This window comes from Aphis gossypii, chromosome 1, assembly GCF_020184175.1.
Source record: "Aphis gossypii isolate Hap1 chromosome 1, ASM2018417v2, whole genome shotgun sequence".
NCBI classification, from domain to species: Eukaryota; Metazoa; Arthropoda; class Insecta; order Hemiptera; family Aphididae; genus Aphis; species Aphis gossypii.
The window spans coordinates 32,463,302-32,481,449 of NC_065530.1; the positions used below are offsets into that span (position 1 = coordinate 32,463,302).

At 24.7% G+C, this 18,148-nt stretch overlaps 1 protein-coding gene across 1 annotated transcript; it reads left to right on the forward strand.

Moving 5' to 3' along the window:
• Positions 1–8,146: 8,146 nt before the first annotated feature.
• Positions 8,147–14,226, forward strand: LOC114132271 (uncharacterized). Its single transcript, XM_050210883.1, has 7 exons — positions 8,147–8,573; positions 9,904–10,696; positions 11,702–11,792; positions 11,980–12,079; positions 12,166–12,285; positions 12,381–12,539; positions 14,043–14,226. Exons 2-7 carry the CDS (start codon positions 9,934–9,936, stop codon positions 14,100–14,102), a joined length of 1,293 nt encoding a protein of 430 aa, XP_050066840.1. The 5' UTR covers positions 8,147–8,573; positions 9,904–9,933; the 3' UTR covers positions 14,103–14,226.
• Positions 14,227–18,148: the final 3,922 nt, after the last annotated feature.

An 18,148-nucleotide genomic window follows, 5' to 3' on the forward strand; every position in this document is an offset into this window, starting at 1 on the left:
CATAGTCTCTTTTTTTTTATCAGAGTCTATTTTTTAATACGATATACGCTATATTAACATATAATTATCCACATTTTACTTTTAATTAGATTTTATTTTCATTTGGTTTAGATTAATATTACTATTATATTTAAAACATTCATATACAAATTATAAATGTAAATGTTTCGTTAATTATATTTTTTTGATAATTTTATAAGCAATGATACTCACGAGTTATATTTATTATTTCGATTATAGCAATGACTGCATAATGCATAGGTATATTATCCAATTTCTATCAAACAAATAACGCAAAACATCCACAAATTATTAATGAAATATCTCATTGTTTTTACTTCAACTATTTTATAAGATGAATTTAATGTGATATTTTTTTAAGTACTACCTATATTATAATATCTTATTTTGTCTTATTGCTTAAACATTGGTGCAAATGTGTATTTGTTTAAAGTAGCGGTAGGTAATGAAAACTATTTTCAGTGTATATTATTTTAAACAAATTATTTGAATGTAAATACATATTGTAGAAATTTCAACTTATAGATTAGACTTGTGTAAGTTTAAGTTGTTAAACGCTTATTTAGTAAAATCATATACATAATATAATATATATAGGTAATTTATATTATATTATAATATTAAAATGTAGACAATTGGGTATTGTTATGTAAAATATTTATATTATGAACTGTGATGTAATTTGATTGAATATTTGTTTATATATAACGAAGTATAACTATAGAATGTGTATATTGTTAATTTATAATATTGAAAACAAAACAATTTTTTTAAATTGGAATAAATATATATATATATATTATATTATGTATTATTGGCCTGAATTAAGATATTGTGTTTGTTTTATTTGATTATTCAGATACCGATAAGATCATTAAATTGAATTATAAATAGACACAAATATATTGAATTCTATAGGCACATATTATTTACCACAATGAATTAAATACAGGAGAAAAATATCTAAACTCACATCATACAATATGTACTATATATTTTTGTTATTCATTTTACAATATTATAGATTTAAATAATAATTGATGTACCTACATTAACTACAAAAATGTTATTTAATTTTTTTATTATGCTCAAATCATTGAAAAAAAAATGTTTTATTTTTTTATTATTATAATTTTTGTTTTACTCTTAACTTAATTCTTAACCCTACTGCAATATTGAAATGTTTACCAATTATTTTGTTTTTCGTGAAATTATGTGAAAAAACATAGAATATTTTTACTTAATTTAAAAAAAATGTTAATGTTTTATCATTTTATTCAAATTTTATTTTAGATTGAGCCTTGTTATTTTAGAGCCTAAGCTAAGTGGTTTAATCAAAGTATTATATAATTTTATTTTAAATGTTGCGGGCTTTTTATTGTTGTATTTGTTAGTCAACTTATTATTTTCTAGTTGTCAAAATTACTACTTTGAAAATTGTACATCATCGTCGATTAAAAATGTTGAATACTTAGTAACTACTGTATTACTGTAGACATATTTTTTTCGTATTACATTTATTTCTTTAAATGTGAGATAGAAGTGAAACAAAATAGAGACATTTACAGTATATTGTTTTTGATAAATTCGATTTTAGTTCAATTTTCTGTATTAATCTTAAGATAAATAATGAATCATTCAAGTTATAAGTTTATTTTTTTTAAAATATAAAATGAAATAATATGACTTCAGAAAAACTATATCTTGATATACAAATAATTCACTGATAAAAAATCTTAAGATTAAGTTAAAACACTAGATTAAAAGAGTACCTATAAATATATAAATATAGAGGTAGGCTCGCACGTGACAATTTCTGTCCTGTGACGGAGTGAAGAAGAAATATTGTAGGAATATGACGGTGACTAGAGGAGTAAAGATAATATTTATAATAAAAGTGGAGTTTTGGGAACGAAATCGAGAAATGGAAATGTTGTAGATTTTACAATTATTGATATAATACCGACAAAATTTATTTTATACTATTTACAAGTACCTATTAGATGATTAAATTTAATATTTTATGAAAAATATAATTAATTATAATAAATTTATTGTTTATAAATTATCATTGATAAAATATAAATTTGTGTATTTTAAATCGTTACATTAAAAAATTTAACGATTTATATATTTCGTGTGAAAAAAAAATTCTAATATACTGATATACGTGAACAATTCGATGGAATGACATTATAATGGTATAACATCATTTATTTATTATCATTTCCAAGCAAATTGCACATTTTTTTTTTTAAATAACGTTTAAAAATATTTATTTTCAATAACAAACTGTTTAATTCTATTTATAATCGGAAATACAATATAGTTAGTCAATAGAAATATAAAATAACGTAGATCATCTTTAATATTACAACATAATTTTATAATTTATTCTATCTTAATAAAATCTTAATAAGTATATTATTGTATAATTTGCTGTATGTTTCAAAAAAAAAAAAAATAAATAAATAAATAATAATATTATAATAAAATGCATTGTTTTATTTGTTTAGGGTATAATAAACAGCTGATATTTGTTATATAATCATCTTTCAATAAATAAATGTGTATATACTTTGGTTTAAAAATTACAAAATACCTATGTTTTTTTCGATTTTTTTTTTTTTAACAAAGTTTTTAGTGTGATGCAATGAATTTATCGACGTTACTATAATTGAAAAAGTGGTGGTGGCAATATCAACGTAATACAAATCGTGTGATTTCAAAATAAATACACAAAAAAATGTATTATTTATATAATTTCAAATAGGAAAAATCGAAAACGGAATTATAAAAGGTATATAATTATATTTTTCGATATCAAATAATTTGATACTATTATAATAATATTGGATATTAAATTTATGCTTCTATTGGTTGATATTTCATTTCTGTGAGATATAATTAAAGATGGATTATTTATTTTCAGATTATTTGCAATTATTATGTATTTTTGTTCCATATAATTAAATATGTTTTTATTGTCTGTTTTGAGTATATAATAATATATATATATATTTTTTTTTTTTTTTTTGAAATTAAATTTATTATTTTGTTTTATTAGAACTAGAAATAGGAAGACTTGCAATTACAAACTGGAAAGAGTTAAAGAGTTAGTCCGGGATTATGAAATTTGGAGAGTATTGACAGTGGTAGCGAAACTCATACAGTCATGAAACCATATGATGATATATTATATTATTATATTATAATAATAAGTATTATTTAAAAAAGAAACAAGCAAATTTACATAGTAGGTACTTCTATTATAATCTATTATCGATCAAATTTTCATTTATTATATAAAAATGTTATTATCGAATCATCTCTAATGATATTGACGTTTAAAAACATTCACTTTGATCGTGGGCGTTTATAGAGAATAGACGTTGTTGTTGTCATTATTATTTTCATTTGCCAATATTTACCATCATTCAAAATCGATGAACCGTTTGTAATCATTGACATTTTGGCGTATATCCGGATTTATATAATTCCATAGACTTTATAAAATGTATTGTACCAACAATCAGTCAACATATCATCAATGTCACCATATCGCTTTAGCGCGTGGTTTTTCAGATTCATAACGATTGGTCATAAAACAATAAAAAAAATCTATAAAATTTCTAATGAAATAATTACCGTTAAATTTCTTTGTAACTAATGTCCGTTTGTTTGTCAACAAAATTACCAGATTATTAATGCTAGTGATTTAGTACATGTCATCAGAGCTATTGAGTCTTAAAAAACGCATTAAAAATTTCATGTTCAGAGATTTACAATCAAAATCCGTTTTTTAAAATAATGGCTACGAAATAAATCATTTGATAAACCAAATAAATGCATATTAATTACAGCAGAAATGAAAGAACAATGCAAACCATCTTCAGTACTTCTCATATTATGAAAGAAAATAAACCAGTTGCATAAATGTCTACTAAATTTGACAGATCATCATTGGATTGTAATAAATGTAAATCACGAGTTGTATCAGAAACTGCAAACCGTACGAAATATATCTTTTAAAATGGTACAGCTATAACTCCAGGAACAAATAATTTTAAACGTAAATCATGATAAACATAAAACAAATTTAAGATAATATGTATTACATTATTTGTTAAGTTTTTTTTTGTGTTAGATTATTTTTTTAGCAAACGAATTGCGTACCGATAATATTTAACAAATAATAGGTATACTAATTACGTCCGATGTCGATATTTAGGGTGGGACAATTTTCGGTCAAAATGAAACTTTCTCTTTTTGACCATTTTAGAATGTCCGTTTTTGGCCAGTAGGTACCTACACTATTTTGGTCACTAATGAAATATTCTTTACGTTTTTTTCGATTAAACTATCAATTTATATATAATAACTGTATAATATTATTAGTTAACTATGTATACACTGAATTAAAAAACAAATTTAAAAAAAAAGTTTAACTATTAACTAGTATGTAAAATGTATATATATATTATTGACAATATTTATTAATACTTAATATACCAATTATTTAAAAAAATATATTGTAATATGAATTTTACTGTTACACACTAAACAAAAAAATGAAAACATTTAATACACACACACACACACATATATATATATATATATATATATATATAAATGTGTGTATATTGTTTATGGAAAAACTTAATTTAAGGTTTTTATTCTAAGAAATTTTTATTAAAATATATTTTATTATTTGAGTTGAAATTTATTTATAAACTTAATTAACATACTAACTACATTGCACTTATGTTAATTATATAAGTTCTGAACAACGTTTGTTAAACATGAATCGTCTCGGATCGATCCAATTTTCATCAGTTACTTAACATCACTTAAATCAAAACTGAAATCCTTGCAGTAGGTGCGTATATATATTTTTTTCTATTATCTGTATTATAATAAACGGAATAACCTGTAATAATAATTAAAGCCCTTATAATGTATATTCTTTATCATACAAAATAATTAAATGGATCTAGTAGTATACATTTTAAATATTCTATATAATTGAAATAAATCATCGAATAAAAAACAAATTAACACATTATTTTAAAAATATAATACCTATATAAGTATAAAAAAGTGATTTTTATTTGAAAAATAGCCTAATAGTAAATACCTATATATTTAAAAACAATTTTGTTTTTTGTTGTCTGTTATACATTGTTTGCTATTCAGATTTCAATGCTATAAAATTCCTAAATATTGATAATTGATTTTGACTATATTTTAAATCTTAAATTCGACAAATGATTATTTCATGTATATGAAATATGAGTATCTATAATCTTGATTACTATTAAAACCGTAATAATTATTTGTGATAAACTAATGAGATAAAGAATTAATTTTAAGCTAAGGTTATAAATATCGAAATTTTGTATTGTAAAATAATAAAAATATATTTGTACTGCACATCTTTAAATACATTTTATATTAAATTAAATTTATCTGTTAAGTTCTTATTTTTTGTATTAGTTTTGAAATATATATGAAAATTTAATCATTAAATATCAATATAGTAATGGCTGGTAACCCATGAGTCTCAAAAGTTAGAACAAATATTAAATAGGTACTATTATTTATATACGTAATTAATGAATTTTTCTTATTGATTCAAGTGTAATAATATATCTTACAAAAAATATTATGATATTATTATTTAAATATCATTTATTTTGTATGTTAGATTTATCATCAAATATTTAAGTTTGTATTTTATAATTGATTTTAGAATATTTTACAGTTATTTTGTTTTTTAAAAATTAACTTATAATCTTATAAAATTAACAATATTCATCAAAACCTAACTCACGTTTGTAATTTATTATAATTTTTTTGACCATAATTGGAGAATTATAATTAAAATAACGAACAATTTTCTATATTTAATTTTTAGTGGATTAATTAATAATCGATGTATTTCATGGATATATATTTGCTAACTTTTATTTCCATATATTATATTGTATTGTTATTAACAAAAATAAAACCATGATTTTAAAACCAATAGTTATTAATTACTAATTATTGCATTTATTTTTCTCTTATGAAATTTTTAATTAATTCTCTACTATGTTTTCAATTTATTACAATTTTAATATTTTTGTATGAATATTTTCAATCAGATTATTTTTAAATTGTTTAAGAAATGTTCTAAAGTTTGAAATTGAATATAGTTTTGTTGCTTTTTATGAGTTATAAACTCATAAGCTAGTTATATTTGTGTCTACTTGTATATAACTTATTATTGGTTTTATTTTGATTTAGTAATTAATTAATAATAAAATAATACTTAGAGCACAAAGTAGTGAAAGAATATTAAGTATGAAAATATTTTTTTATTAATAAATAGAAAAAAATGTATATATTTATCAATACTTAAGACGTTGAGTCAATTTTTATTTATTTATTAAACTGTGATTTTAAAATACTTTATCGCTAGTTAGTTTTAAGAATTTAAAAAATAAATACAGTGCTTAATTTTTAAATATTTAAATATTTTTATAATAGTAAAATAATATTTATGAGTACAATTTAATGTATATTATGTAATATTTTTGTGTTATAAAATATTTTGATATTTTATAAGGAAACTGTATTTTATTGCTTGTTAGTTAGAAAAAGTATAAAAAAGTATAGTGTTCATTTCAATAGTTAAATTTTTATTTGACATTTATTCATTAGTTAATTTAAAATGCATATAGTCTTATAAAGCTTTTAAATATTATTACATTATAAACTAGGAATAAATTTACACTTATTGAGAATAAAAAATGAATAGGCCATGGCAAAACAAAAAATTGTTTCTTTTGTAAAGTTCAATAGTTTATACGTAGTTTTTTTATTAATAATTCTGTTATTTAGAATTTTTTCTTACTTGACCAGCGTTAGTGTAAATATTTAATATATGTTATACCTTATACTGAGATCATAAATTACATATTATTTATATTATTTAAAATTTTCAATAAAATCCTTATAACTATAAAAGATGTTTTGTCAATATATACTATACCTATCTAGAAAATATTTAAAATAATTGGGACTTACCTCACCTCATTATGTATTGGTGTATTTCACCAATTAGGCAAACATACAAAAAAAATTATCATAAAAAGTGGTAGATATATTTTTATTAATATTTTTATCATATGTTTTCACATATGATTGATTAAATATATATTTATATATCCTATTAATAAATTACTACTTAACAATGATTGTAATAAAGTGCATACAATTTTTTAGATCCTACAACATATAAATTAAGTACTTATAGTACTCAATTGACTACAACTTATTAATTTTATTGATTCTTTTAAATTTAAAATCTTTGTTTGTAAAAAATAAAATTATACTAATCATAAAAGGCTATAGTATACTTCAACCAAAAAATTACAATTTTTAAAAATATTGCAGATGATTATATTGAAATGGATGATTTTCTCTAATAATTCATGTTGCGTGCCAACCATTAATTTATTATACAGAAGCAAAAAGTTAAACAATTATTGTTTGTTTAAATGTACAATTATATTTATTAATTAGACTTCTGATAATAATTAAAAAATTAGATTTTACACTGTTTTTGAGGAGTGTTGTTTCAAGTGGTGTTATGATTGACCTCAATACTTTGAGCGAGCTTACAATCAACTTTTGAAATTTCTTAATGGTTATCTACTAAGTATAGTATATAAGGTTACACGCCTACACCTCTTTAAAATATATCACACTGAAAATTGTATTTTCCCTTATTCGTGTATAATATAATATCATTCTATTATTATATAATATACTTTTTAAACAATTTTGTCGTTCGATTAATTGAAAATAAAATAATATTTATTTTCAATGGATGCGATGGACTTAAAAATTGAGCAGTTATGTTATATGGATTAAAAATTTTATATGTAATATTAGGTATTTGCTAAATTTTACAATAATCATTCAGAAAAGACAATCGCGTGTTTTACGAAATTACTGTGGTATTATGTTTAACTGAAAATCGTATATATAAAACGTATTAATATTATTTCAGTGTAAATAAACTGTGACGCTTATATGTCAAATTAAACGTATGGAAATTAGATAGTCTCTGACTAAATATCCACCCTAATCGGGAACTATTTACTCATCAAACATGACCAATATTGATGGCTAATTATATTTAATTAATAATAAGTAATAATGATAATAATTTCAGTCGTATTATAACTATAATAAAGTCGAGCCCTTAGAATAACATTGCATGACGTGTTCAAAAGCCATCGTTTGTATATTGTATACCTTATGTACAGACTTCGGCGATACTAAATATGTAAATACACCATCGTAAGACTAATAACTCTTGAGCTGCAATTAAGGATTTTAAATAATAATTATAACTCTTAATATATACTTAAATTATTGTTTCAAAGATGGAGTAGAGACTATTTCAATATACTTCAATATCATTTCTCATAGAGTCTTAAAAGCAGATTGTTGTGTGTTAATGACTATACTGAAACAAAATACAAAATACACGATAAAAAGTAAGTTTTTTTGTCCCTATACATTATAATAAAATAGTTTTTATATGTACTATACAAACAATATAATTATGAGTTAAAAATAATTTTACTTTTTTTTTTTTATTTGTAAAATAACTATCTATGCTTATACGAGTATAGCCAGATAAGGATATAAAATGTATTATAATACAAACATTTTAATAATAATGAACGATATGAGGAAGGATTTCATCAGGGGATAGAACTAAAAATTATGAGTAAGTTTATTCAGTAAAATAATAATATTATATATAATAATATGTATAATATTTGATTTTTACGTTGGGGTTATTTTCTCGCAAAAAATATTAATATTAGAATTTTAAATTTTGTATTAATTAATATTATTGATATCTCTTAAAATATATAAATAATATACATTATATTAAACTATAAAAATGTTGACAACATTCTAAATTAAAACACTAAAAAAAAAAATAATGTTTTATCGTGGCTATACATTTTTCTCATTTTTATATAGGAAATTAATCATTAATTATTAGATATCTTGTGCTATATTTCAGGAATTTTTACTTGTTCAACTGTTATTATCAATATTTATATAAAAAATAAATAAAAGAATTTCAATTGTCTATAAAAAACTCAAAAAATTCAAAGTAATTGCCAATTGGTGAAAATTTCTAATTCTTGTGGTTATTTCGTTTTTGAATTATAACAAATTAAATAAATCAATTTAGTCAAAAGTTTGTTTTGCGTAAAAATGCACGTTAATATAATTTTAACATCTTTAAAGAATAAACTAGATCCTTTTTTTTTTATCCCAAATCACTTTAAAAGTCTAAGCATCAATTACATATCGCGTATACAAACACATAAGAAACATACAAATCATTGTAAAATCAATACATTTATCAATCTGCTCAGAATCTAAACTAATCTATGTTGTTTTTTAAAAAAGTAACGTTGAAAAAATAAAGTCTCATTTTCACTGGAAATTATGCAGGAAAAATATTAAAAACGTTAATTGATTTTGAAATAATGAGTGTTCTTTCTTTGGTAAAAGAATCAAAATTATAGCTTTCTGTAATAACAATGTTGTGAATACTTGTCTTGAGTGTACTTAAAAATTGCACTTGAGCTCATACCCAAAAGGTCAAATAATCAAAGAGGAAGTCCGAAAAGAAGTAGAAAATATGTCGTACATTATAAAACATGAAATTTGAAAATTTCAAATTATTTTTGACACGAATATATTAGTTTTTTTTTTTTTTTGTTTTATAAAAGCAAACACCGGAAGAAATAATATATTACACAGCATATTATATTAATTTACATATACATACGTTCTCAGGAACCGTTTTCGAAACATCAATCTGCAATTATGGCTACGGCATCACCGTCGGAAGAAGAGTCGACCATCGTAGACAATAGGCTGTTCAAAGCGATCTGCTTGCATCAAATTCTCAATCCCACCCACGGTAGCAACAGGTACTACAGGATAGCGATCTTGGCGTGCATATGGATGTCAATCGTCGTGCAGATCACGCAGTTGGTCGGCCTTTACTACGCGGTCAACGACCTACAGCGGTTCGCGTTCACGACCACGGTGGTGGTCAACAGCTTTCTAAGCCTGGCCAAGGCGTACGTATTAATGGCGAACGTGGACAGGCTGCGCGACGGCCTGGAAGCGGCCCGGTACGAGTTCACGTCCTGCGGATCCCGTGACCAGCGTACGGTGCGCCGGGCCCGAGCGGCGCTGTCCACCTTAGTCCGCACTTTTACCGTGTTCAGTTACGTCACGTGCTTCTTCTGGATGCTAAACCCGCTGTCGGCGATCGGCGAGTTCCTGCCGTTGACCAACGCGGACGGTACCGTCTCCCATTACCGGGTTACCATCTACAATTATTGGTTACCGGTGTCGGCCACAGTGTACAACACGACGACCGTCTGGGCGCTCACCTACGCCATCGAAATGACAGTGTGCTTTTTTAACGTTAACACTTGGTTGCTGTTCGACAGCTACGTGTTGACCATGTGCTTCACGTTCAAAGCTCATTTCCGCACCTTGTCGGCCAGTTACGCGACCATCGGACACCTAGATACCTTTCGATCACTGACGGCACACGCCTCGGGTACGTACACAGGTACCTACTTGGTGAATTGTAATTGTTATTAATATTAATTAACGATGGATGTCCGAACAAGATTTTGAAAACTACAGACTGTTTAAGTTTAAGACCATTAAATGTAATTACAAAAATTGATTCGATCGTAAAACTGTGGATTTTTTTGTTTTTAACGCTTTTACAATATTATCGTTGTTAATTTGTATTTAATTATTATCCATTGACAAAGTCAGCATATTAGCCCACCATCATTTATTAATTTGTAAGTTGAAACTAAATTTATTTTAATTTTTAGGGTTTTTGAATTGGAAAAAAGGTTTGAACAAGACACAGAACAAATTTAAGTTTAAACACGTTCTTATTAATATATTATAATTTTAGAGTACAACGTGGTGTATTATTACTGTTATAATTGATTGTATATACTAACTCAAAGTGTAGAAATTTGAAAATTTGAATTTAAACACTCATATAAAAATTAAAAATGATGATATATTCTAAATATTTACAAACACTGTTATGTAATCATACTTGGAAAATAATTTATTAGAAACATAAATAAAAATAAACTTATATTTCTTATCTCCCAATAGGTAAATTTGGCCGTGATTAAAAACTAAAATATTTCTTATCTGATTTTTTGTTATTATTTAATATTTTTAAAACTGTATCCATCAACTGTAAACTATCATGTACAGAACTGTAGTTTTATTAAATGATAATATGATGTCAAATTCGTGCAGAAAAATCGCCAGATTTTCTACATATTACAGATGATAATACAAGAACTATTTGATAGTGGTGAAAAAAAATAAATTCAATAGATTGTATTAAAAATAGTTACAAATCATAATGAATATTCTTAATTTTTCGAAACAATTTACATTAGGCACTACTAAAAAAAAGTTAGTGTTAGTTGGAAAATATATTGTGTCAGAGGTTTAAGTATAAGTGAACTGGCAATCTAATAGCTAAACAAATTATTGATCTAAACATAGTTTATGGATTTATTTAATATTTTAGATGATAATTTCATAAAAACTGGTAACAATAATACATTGAATTGTTATGATGAACTGATCAACCACTTACTAGATAATCAAAGAATAATTAAGTGAGTACAAAATATTGTTTCATCAACGTTTTATAAGAGCACACATAACAAAATTTAGTATGGTTTAAAAATATACTTTACTACAATACAATGTTGGTTTTTAAATGCAATTTGACGAATTTATTATTCTCATCACAAACATTAATAACTGTGATTAATTATTTTTATACTTCAACCATACATCTAGGAAATATGATGAATTTTTTGAAGTCATTAAGCCTGTGATACTGTTCCAAATTATTGGTGGTTCATATACAGTAATAACCTTAACATTTCTCACTTCACTGGTAAGCGTTTTAGTTTTCCCAAGAAAAATTTTTCATATATACATAAATACATTTTTAAATGTTTATTTATTTTTATTTTTATTAAGACGTATCTTATGGGGTTTTCAATTATATCCATACCTGTTTCAAAAGCATTTTTTGGTTTTTTGGTATTAAATTTTCAGTTATACTTATACTGTTATGTATTCAATCATATTGAAACCGAGGTAAACAAAAAATATATAACATGATATGATATGAGATCATCTATATATTTTGTTTATAATATATTTAATCGAAATGTTACGATTTTTATTGGTAGAAAAGTGCGGTGAATTTTGGATTGTACAGTAGTAATTGGACTGCAATGGATTTAAAATTTAAAAAGACTCTATTATTGGCCATGAACATGAATTCGGCTCACAGGCGAGTTATGAAGGTGATACCAAGGTCTATCATAAATCTAGAATTGTTTGCAAAGGTATGAACTTACTTATATTACTTAGCTGATAATACCTATTATAGTAGTTCACCGTTTTAAAGTATTTTAAACAATATAATGTATTTTTGCGTTATTATTTATTTTATTTTTATTCAATCTTTCATTTAAGCGCAAAAAATGTAACTGATATTTTAGATTCTGAACGAAGTGATGAATGTATTATTGATTTTAAAATGATGGATGTGTGTGTGTTTTTTTTTGTGTCTGTGAACAGCACAACTTGTCGAAATAATGTTTCAATTTCCAACTTCAGGGGAGGTTTTCGATGGAAAAGTGAATATTCTCGATGCATTATAGAGGTAAAAAGATAGAATTTTCAAACAGTTTTCAAAAAAATTGAGAAAAACAAAAAAAAGTGACGAAAAAACGGGAATTTTATGCAAAACCAATTTTCGACCAAATCGATTTTTTTATTTGGTTGTAACTCAAAAACTAATCACAGTAAAATTTTCAAAATATTTTGACTTTTTTGAGATATTTTTAAACCACTGAAATTTTCGATTTTTTTGAGACCTTTTTTTTGAAATGTTGATAAAAAAATATTGGCTGGCCAAAAAAACATGAACATTTAATACAAGATTCCTTATGAGTTTTTCTTATTATAATTAAAAAAAAAAATCAAAAATTGTAAGTCATCATTTTTTTTTATAAGCGTTTATAGTTAAAATGTTTACGAAGTATGTCAAAGTCATTTTGTAGTTGATATAGAAAAAATTTTAAGTGCGTTAAAATTTTAAATTTTTACGAAATTGGGTAACGGTAACGGTTTATCCTCAAACGACTTAAAATATTTGTTATTATTCAAAAAGTAAGATACTTGAAAATTTCATTAGTTATTTAGATTGTTATTTTTTTTACATGATTTTATTTTCAAAATATTTCGCTTATTTTAATGCTATTTATAGTCATTTGAGTATTCGTTTTTTATTTATAACTATCGATAAAAAAATTTTGGCTAGGTCAAAATCCTTGAAAATTAAATACAAAGTCTTATAATGATTTAAAAATTTTAAGAATACATAGCCACGATTTTTTTTTTTTTATTAGGATTTGAAGTTCAAATATTGACAAAAATTCGTCAAAATCATGAATATTTGCAAATTATTTTGTAGGTAAAATTTATAAAATGTTTTGTATAAGTAGCTAAGAGTTGAAAATTTAACACAAGATTTTCCATAAGTTTGGCTTACAATAATTATAAAAGAACTTAAATTTTTTAAAGGCGATTAAAACATAAACTACCTTTTTCACCAACCACGGAAAATTATATTCTAGGCTGACAAATCATCTCCGTTCAGAATTGTTTTTTGTATCCAATGATACCTATCATTGGATTCAAATTTAATACTCCTATAGGCTATAATATATAATAGTGATCCACACGGCACCTAATGTATATCAGAGTGGTACCCACTTAATCACTTTTTGTTAGAATAAACTTGTTAAAAATGCAATATTAAATTGTCAACTGTTAATTTTCAGATGATGAACATTACATACTCCATTGTATCTGTACTATTAAATTCTAGAGCCGGGAAATGAATTGTACCGGTTTATGAATCCAAATATAAATGTTAAAAAGTTAGTAAAATATTACATGATTATTTAAATTACATTATTAATTTCAGTTATTGTATACATTAAATTATGTTTAAGATTTTTGAGTATGGATGCATTTACATGTAAGTAATGACAATTACTTAGTACATGTATTTTATAATTATGTTGTATACAAGATGTATTTATTTATTATACTTGAGTAGCTTTCATTTAATGGTTTAATGTTATTACCTTGATTTGGCCAAAATGAAAAATTGATGTTGGTATCAATATATAATTAAATTAATTTAATAAAATGTTGATAATAATATTATAAGATATAAGAATTTACTCATTTCTAAAAATATACAATTGGTATTACCACCGATCACAGTGCTCTGAGTGGTGTTATGATTACCGACATTACATAGAGACAAAAGGATAGGTTAGGTTAGTTTATTTAGGTTAATTATTAATGACATAAACGAGGGCTATATCCAGATTGATAAGGAGCTCACAACGTCAGAAATTGTAACGGATGAAGATATTATAATCAAAGATATCATGGCCTGCAGTAATGAAACAGATTATGATAACGATGATCTTGATGGCGATTTTGTAACTCTACCATCATAATAGCTATGTGAATATCGTGCTGCATTTTAAGGATTCTCGAAAAATTTTATTACACAAAATATGGACGAATTGATAATAAAAGGTTAGGTTAGGTTAGGTTAGGTTACGTACTTGGTGAATTATTTATTGTTATACATTTTTTAGAAATGGTGAGGTATGAACAGACTTTTGAGGAATAAAAACCGTTTGAAAATGATTGAAAAATTGATTCTTGTTCAAAATTTAAACATCTATATCAGCTTGATTTATTTAACTGCAGCCAGAAGGTTAATCGCTTGTATTTACATTGTAGTCAATTCGCCGTTGTTGGCTCCGAAAAAACTTCTCACTTATATATATTATTTAATAGTATAAATATAAGTACTATTAATTATTATCATAACGATGTGCTAATGAACCATAACGATTCCTGTGGGTATTATATTCATATTATGTACACTCTACCTCGATCTCCTATAACTTATTATTATTATTGTGCATTTTTCATATTTATATTATATTTTCTTTAGGATATTTATTAATTATCATTTTATGTAAAATATTCACTTGTTGTATTTCAAGTTACATTGTGCAGTCAATGGCATTATTAATTATTAAGGTTTTTTCTTTTTGTTATTTTTATTATAAAAGGCGTTTTCCGTCAAATTCATTATTCATTGTTTTATATCAGAATATATATAAACGACGGATGTATATGTCGCATTTTCATCCGTGCAGGAAAACTCCGATGGACTTGTGTGTTAGTGAATGAACGTCGACATAATAACACTGCGCATTATCCTAATTTTACACTGTTTTTAATTAGTATAGACTAAACTGGTGACAGAAAATGCTGCGTTTAATGAGCTTTACCGCTTATTTTAAAACATTATTATATAGGTATACCTACGTGACTGAATATGCTTGTCGGATAAGTCTTGTACGAAAAAAAACACCGCGGAAGCGAGGGCGGAATACACTGTGTGTAGTTCCAGACTAAGGCGCTCATAATTTTTATAATGTTCTTGGTAGTTTATCGTTAGTGCACTATACACTTCCGATTACTATTATGAAAAAAAAATATTTGTTTACGTCATACTCAAACTGTGTTGTGAATGTTGCGGTTTTAACTCCTTAACACCAACCATTATATTGAATCTGCACCTGCTTTCTGAACTTTTGCCAAGCAATCCATATAAGTCTACCAGCATCCTAAGGGGGTGTAAGAGAGGCGCCCTGGTCACCGAGAGTTTTGTGATTGAAGACGCCGATTCATATGCCATACATTTAAGTAGATCAAGCTAGTTTTAATATTAATATTATTGTATTTGCATTATCCTCCGTTCCCATAAAATAAATTGTACCAATCGTCACCTCATTCTGTACTTTTATTCCCATGCTGTTGCGTCTTCGTCGTACTTCTAAAACAATAATTCTCAACCTTTTTTATTCTTGTCACCGTTAACCACTAGAATCAAACACTGCATCACCCTAACTTCAAAATAATAAGCAATCTTAGCTGTATATTTAAAAATTATTCTATTATAAAAAAAAAATAATAAAAAATACAGTACACAGAAAAAAAAACGTTCAAAACGTGATATTAATATGAATATAATAATACAATTTTTTTCGCAAAAATTTATTTATTTTTCTTTTCTCGTTCATATTTCGTGTCACCCCTAAGCTAGGCCCATGTCACTCTTAGTTGACATGTCACCCCGATTGAGAACTTACTACCGTTCTAAAAAGTTGCTTATCCCAGCAGTCAGGCGTGCATGTAAAGTTGCCTACCGTCAACCTTAGAGGCGAAATGCAGTCTCGGATAATCCGAATGAGTCTTTCGGGTACACCGACCTCTTTTATGTGTGTAAAACTACAATATATTATTGTTTAGTTATTTTCAACTACCAGTGTCATTAATGTCAGCTCAATTTTAAACAGTTTGAAATTAATTAATCTCATTCGTATACGTTTGAATCCAATTTATAATATTTTGTAACTAACCTGGGAATCTTTATTTTATCAAACAAAAAAAAAAATTCATAAAATTTTATTTATAAGATTCCCAGTTATACCTAATGCAACTACTAAACAAATTTACTATTCTATTTATGTAGAGTAGGTATATAATTTTGTTCTAGATGTTCATATCAATATATCATACAAAATTATGATGTATTAAATTGTTAAAATGAACTAATTAATTACATAGGTACAAAATAATCAAAAATAATTTAAAGTGAGTATAATAACATATTGTATAATTAAAATGTTGAAAATTTAAATATAAGTAGTTAGTTAAATATATATTTAACTTGGTGATAATCACTGGGTAGCAACTATACTAAACATTGTAAATAAGATTTTTAATTTAGTTATGGTGTACTGAAGTGAAAGAGCAGTAGATGTATCGATAGACTTCAGTCAATTATTTATCAGAATTAAGTCAAAATATGTCATAAATTTCACAAATTAAAATTATAGTTAACCCATCCAGTACCTCGGATTATAATTACACGTTAACGATGTATCCTCGTCAAATTGGCTCACCTATTTCATCTGTTGAGTGTTGAATGTCAATATATGTTGTCATCGGATCCCATAGAATTAATTGTATTTCTGTTCAAGTTTATCACAAGAAAAGTGATATTATTTTCTTTACATAACAAAATTATAATAACACATTTTTTAAATTTTACTATGAATATTACCTATTATATTGTATATAATTGGTGAAGTGTTTATCTTGATTGACGAAATACAGTTTCATAAGAAAAACGAACAATAGGTTTACGTCAAAGTAGATGAATGCTAAGTCATCTTTTTATGTTCAACTTCAATGTAGCCAATTATATAATACATATAATATTATATTTTGTGTGTGTTCTTATGCATAGCCATTACACCTATGATGATTTTCTTTTTTTAATCATAGGATATTAGGATGTATGATTGACGTTATTAAGCCTGCGATACTATTACAAATAATAATCGGTGGTTTATATTCAGTATTAACATTAATATTTCTCACTTCACTGGTAAGCGTTTTATTTTTTTCATTATGTTTTAGAAATAGGTAAATAAATATATATTTTTTATTTAGATGTATTTTATCGTTTTTCCTATTTTATACTGAACTATTAAAAATGATATTTATAATCAATATTTGTTTATTTATCAGCTACTTTTCAATATTATTCTTGTGTATATTGCTATTACAATTTACCGATTCCGAGATACGAAGTATTTATATTTCTTAATATTATTGTTATTGTACCAACTAATATAAAACACTTAGCTAATATAGAAAATTATAAAGTTACCTGTTGCTTAATGTCAGACTTGAAACTCAGAAAAAAATTATTTTTTTTTATTAGCCTGCACATTACAAAAATCTTCCATAGTATTACTTTTTTTTTTTAATTAAATAG

What these genes read in the sequence shown, in the direction of transcription:
- LOC114132271 (XM_050210883.1), top strand. Translation starts at nt 9,934, where the DNA reads ATGGCTACGGCATCACCGTCGGAAGAAGAGTCGACCATCGTAGACAAT. An exon ending in TCAATCATATTGAAACCGAG is followed by an intron (nt 12,286 to 12,380) that starts GTAAACAAAAAA and finishes TTTTATTGGTAG; the next exon opens with AAAAGTGCGGTGAATTTTGG. An exon ending in ATCTAGAATTGTTTGCAAAG is followed by an intron (nt 12,540 to 14,042) that starts GTATGAACTTAC and finishes GTTAATTTTCAG; the next exon opens with ATGATGAACATTACATACTC.